The sequence below is a fragment of the Fukomys damarensis genome, unplaced genomic scaffold (genome assembly GCF_012274545.1).
Source record: "Fukomys damarensis isolate Sample0158 unplaced genomic scaffold, DMR_v1.0_HiC HiC_scaffold_2, whole genome shotgun sequence".
Taxonomy (NCBI): Eukaryota; Metazoa; Chordata; class Mammalia; order Rodentia; family Bathyergidae; genus Fukomys; species Fukomys damarensis.
The window spans coordinates 49,445,066-49,449,781 of NW_022900914.1; the positions used below are offsets into that span (position 1 = coordinate 49,445,066).

Genomic DNA, 4,716 nt, shown 5'->3' on the forward strand with positions numbered 1-4,716 from the left:
TATACAACAGAGTTACATTCCACATTGGGAACTTGTAATTTTACACAATGTATCTTGGTTCTAATTTCCACCCACCCCCGTACCCCTGCCCTCCCTTATTCCCCAACCCCCATACTCCCTCCATCCTTCCCTATTTACAAAGACTTTGTTTCCATTTTTTCCCTTTCTCATATTTTTTTCCTTTCTCATATTTTTTTCCTTCCCCTTCTTTCCTTTCCCCTACCCCTCCCATTTTCCCTACTCCATTTAGACCTTTTCTTCCTATTCTGTGAAGAAAATTTTTTCCACTTGTACAAATTTGATTTAGAAAATAACTCAGCATGTATGGAGCAAGGGGAAGGGGTTGTGTGCACAAATCTATAATGGCGATTTTGAGTTGTATCCCTCAGTACCAAGAAGAGATGAAGCTATGTGACAGGAATAGGCAAGGTATTTTCTAGTCCCAGTCCCTCTAGTCAATGCCTGAACTACTAGAAAAAAGTATTGAAACAACTGCCAGAACAACAGAAATGTCTATTTTCACCCAGAATATTTTTTGGTTTTTTCCAATAGGTCTCTGTTAAATAAGGGGAAAAAAAATGGTTTTCTTCTCAAACTTTGGAGGTCTACTTACAGGTGAATAATGCCTGTGGAGAAGCCTTTTTTCATTAACATTGTTTATAAACCTGCCCTTCTTATACCTGCTGACTTTAGATGAAGCTGTTGCTTCCCAATCAATGTCTGTAACTTAGCAGTTTTCTTTAAAATTTTTATTTAATGTCAGAGTATTATTTGATGTGATAGCTAAATTTGGTTATGTAGTGTTTGCAATAGTGTGATGACTTCCAGTTGGTCAATTTATCATGACTGGTTTTTTGTTTTTTAAAATTGCTCTCCACCAAACACATCCAAAGTTTCCCCAATATTTGAATGTAGTACTATGGAAACACTAAAGGACCACCATAGACAGGGAGTCTGAGAAACTGTAATAGCCACGCTAAGCCAAGGAGACAAGATAACTAAATGCAATGTGGTGTCACGGAAGGCATACCTAGAAAACGACATTCAACATTTGGGAAAGATTGAGGAGATCTGAATGAAGGGCTTTCATGTATCAGTGTTGGTTCATTAATTGTAATAAATGTATCAAGCTAATGTAAGATGCTGCTCATTGGGGAAGCTGGATGTGGGATGTAAGTGAACTCTGTTCCATCTCCAAATGTTTCTGTTCTGGCAATAAAAGTTATTTATTATGAAACAAAATACTAAAAGCATTACATGAACATTGGTTGTTTTAACTTTTTATTCTTTATGTTTGTTTTTTCTGCTTTCCAGACCACTTGTTTTTCTAACAGTGGGGAGGGGTGAGTGGTCACCCCACAGCGGGGTCCTTGCCAGCCACTGAACACCCAACACGTCAGACAACTGTGCTCTCACTAAGTGTCAATATGATTGCATCTTTCTAGTTTTATTGTAGAAGAAAAGATGCTGTCTGGCATCTTTTAGTTGTTTCTTCTCACCTTCCTCTCTAAAAGCAAGTTTTCCTGGGCTCTGGATGTAGCTCAGCGGCACAGCACCCACCTAGCAAGTGTGAGGTCCTGCGTTTGATCCAAAACAAACATAAAAACATGCTTTCCTTTAAGAAAAAGGAAAGCACATAAGTGCTCTTCTGAATGTCCCTTATGGTGACAGCTTACCTCACCACAGCCTGAGAAGTGAGAGCAAGTCCCTGAAATGAAGTGCCTTAGGCTGCTTAAGTGTCCTCCACACTGCGATTACCTTTCCCCAGAGTGAGCAATCCCAGGTGAGGGCTAGAGAGGTGCCTCACTGGCTGCTAGAACTTTGTCTCTGAAACTGCACATCACCTCTCCTTCATTCTACTCTTTTTGAAAGGGATCATGTAGGGCGTGGGGGCACATGCCTGTAATCTCAGCACCTGGGAAGCTGAAGCAAGAGGATCATCCTGAGTTTGAGGCCAGACTAAACTATATAGTTAAGACAAACAAAAAAATCGCCATGTGGATTCCACCCTTAAGAGGACAATTAGGTTGCACACAAGGAATGACAAGTATTAATTTTGTGGTGTCTCCATTCCCAGGGACCATCATCTTCTGGTGGGCCAGTAGGATTAGTCTTTGGTGTTTCTTCACCACACCACCTAAAGCTGTTCCCGGGGGTAGCCTGGCCCTTTCAGAGGCAGTGTGGGCCCTCAACACACTTTTTATTCTTGTCCCTTCTTCTTAGCTGTGAGAGAAGTGAGTGTCTATTCCATGTAAAAGGCAGTCTGCACTAGCAAACCCTCCCAACTCCACAGTGCAGAGAAGATTTTTAAACCAGAAAATGGGAGCACAGTGTGTGAATAGCATTTGAAGTTTGTGCTGCCCCAAACATCTGGGGCTCAAGGTTGTTCCACCCCCATATTCTAGGGAAGCACTTTTGAAATGATAGTGTCCTCTGGCTTGGTAGCTAATTCCATATAATGCATAGAGGAGTCTGAGGAAGGAGTAGATGGCCAGCCTCCTACCCACCACGGTGACGGGGGAGAGATGGCAGAGACTGGCAGTGGGTGCAGACCTATCAAGATGCTGTTCAGTAGGGAGGTGAGAGCGGGAGGGCAGAAGCCACACAGCAAGCTGGTGAACCCATCAGGGCTCTTAGCACGTAACAAACACTAACTAGATTTATGCGAGCAGAGAAGAATTTAGGGCAAGGATATGGGGCAGTCACAGAATTTCTGGGGATGCTAGTGAGCCAGCTTTTTTAAGTGGGCAAAATTAAGGCAGGCTTTTTGGCTGGAGTCCAAATCATGCTGTAGAGAAACATTGTGATCATACTATGGACCCAGAGACAGCACGATACGACATGGGCTCTGTGACCACCACAGCCAGCACTCAGAACACCAGGTAGTGCAGATGGCATCCCCTCGCTTCTTAATGTCACTTGCTCCCAGAGTCCTTCTGATTGGCCAAGTGGAGAAGGCCTGTGGCTTGCAGGAGAGGCTGACACAGCATGTCTTCCCAGCTCCGATCCTGGGAGGCAGGCTCAGCCTCCTGTCAAGAAGCAGAAGGCGAGGACCTTCAAACCCAGGTGGAAGACCCAGGTTCAGGCACCTCAAATCCTCTGGTCTACTCCAGACTATGAGAAACTGAGGGGGCAAGGTCACTCTTGAAAGAAGTTTGGAAAGGAAAGGCAAGAGAGTAATCAACTAAAGGAGCAGCCAAAGCTAAGGATCTTTTCTCACTTTTGGCAAAATTAAGGGGACTGAGCAGTTTAACAGAGGGTGTTACAGTTTAGATCAAGTATATCTTCCAAGAGCCTCATGCACTCAGAGGAGGGGCTTTTGGAAGAGTTAGACAATGGGGGCACTGTAACTGACTTGCTCTTAGGAGATGGCGGGGAGGGAGCAGGTCACTAGAGGTGTGACCTGGATGGGTGCATCTCTCTCCTGCCCCACCCTCTCTTCTCTACTTCCTGGTCATCCGTCAGGCAGGGAGCAGCTTTCCTCTGCCCAGGCCCTTCTGCCATGTGGTTTCTATGTTTAAGCCTGAGAACATGGACTAACACTTCTGAACTGTGAGACAAAGTAAACCTGCGCTCCTTTACGTTACAGGTGCCAGGTATGTGTCCCAGTGCTGAGGAAAGTGATTAAGACAGAGGGGAAGAAACAAGGAATCCTTCTACCAAACAAGCTGACACTCATTCTGACTTCTGTGGCAAGACAGAAGTGTTCAGGGACAGACCACTGTAGACACTGACCTCTGTTCTGAAATAAAAGAACTTGAAGCATTCCTCCTTGGAAAGTGTCAGTTGGCTATGGCCTTTAATTAACATCTGAATAGATAACATATCTTCTATAATTACAATATAGAAATCTCTATGAACAAAAACAGACAATTCTTTTGGGGGAGGAATGCCATAGGTGAAGCCCCAGGTCTTTAGGCAGCAGCATCTACAACGCCAGGGCAGGTCAGTGCTTGGGGACGGAGGTAAATATCCGTAGTCCGTGCATTCCTTTAATTTCTTCTTTTAATGCCTGAGTAAGTAAAAGAGCATCATCTTTTTTTGTATATTTGACAATGATTACAGAGTACAGTACAATTTGATTCACAAACAAAAGTAGTCAGACAATTTTGCTTCTGTTTACACTCTCCAATCAGGTGACAAACATGACCGCGGGCATCTTCCCCACACAGATACACACAGCCTTCTTCCCCCAAACTGTAAAACAAATTAAGTTCATAAACTGAGGTACCACTGTATTTTTATAAAGCTCTGTATCTGGAGATTTTTTACATGCTTTGTTTCAGCAATTTTTCATTTATAAATTTTTGTTTAAATCAATATCTAAGGCAGAGATGCATGCCTATATTCCCAGCACTGGGAGGCTGAAGCAGGAGGAGCACTTGAGCTTAGGAGTTCAAAGCCAGCCTGGGCAATATAGTGAGGCTCTGTCTCAAAACACAAGACAAACAAACTAAAATCTAGCATGGCTTAAAAACTAGAAGGTATAAAAAGGCATACAGAGAAATCTCTCCCTACAGATATCCTCTATCTCAGTTTCTGCATCCATTTCCAGAGAGCTATTACTATTTGTTTCTTGTGGATTGTTGCAGGGCTTTAAAAAGGCATATTCAGGGCCAAGGATTTCGCTCAGTGGTTCGGCTGTCTGCCTCGCAAGCTCAAGGACCCAAGTTCAATCCCCAGTAACAAAAAAAAAAAAAAAAAAAAAAAAAAAAA

The 4,716-nt window shown here is 43.3% G+C and overlaps 1 protein-coding gene across 2 annotated transcripts in view; it reads right to left on the reverse strand.

Moving 5' to 3' along the window:
• Positions 1-3,750: 3,750 nt before the first annotated feature.
• Positions 3,751-4,716, reverse strand: part of Bola3 (bolA family member 3) — a 9,124-nt gene continuing 8,158 nt past the window's right edge. For both annotated transcript variants that reach the window (XM_033764873.1, XM_033764875.1), the window contains exon 4: positions 3,751-4,012. In XM_033764873.1, the coding sequence (XP_033620764.1) occupies positions 3,947-4,012 (66 nt within the window). In that variant the 3' untranslated portion in view covers positions 3,751-3,946. The remainder of the gene's footprint in view (positions 4,013-4,716) is intronic.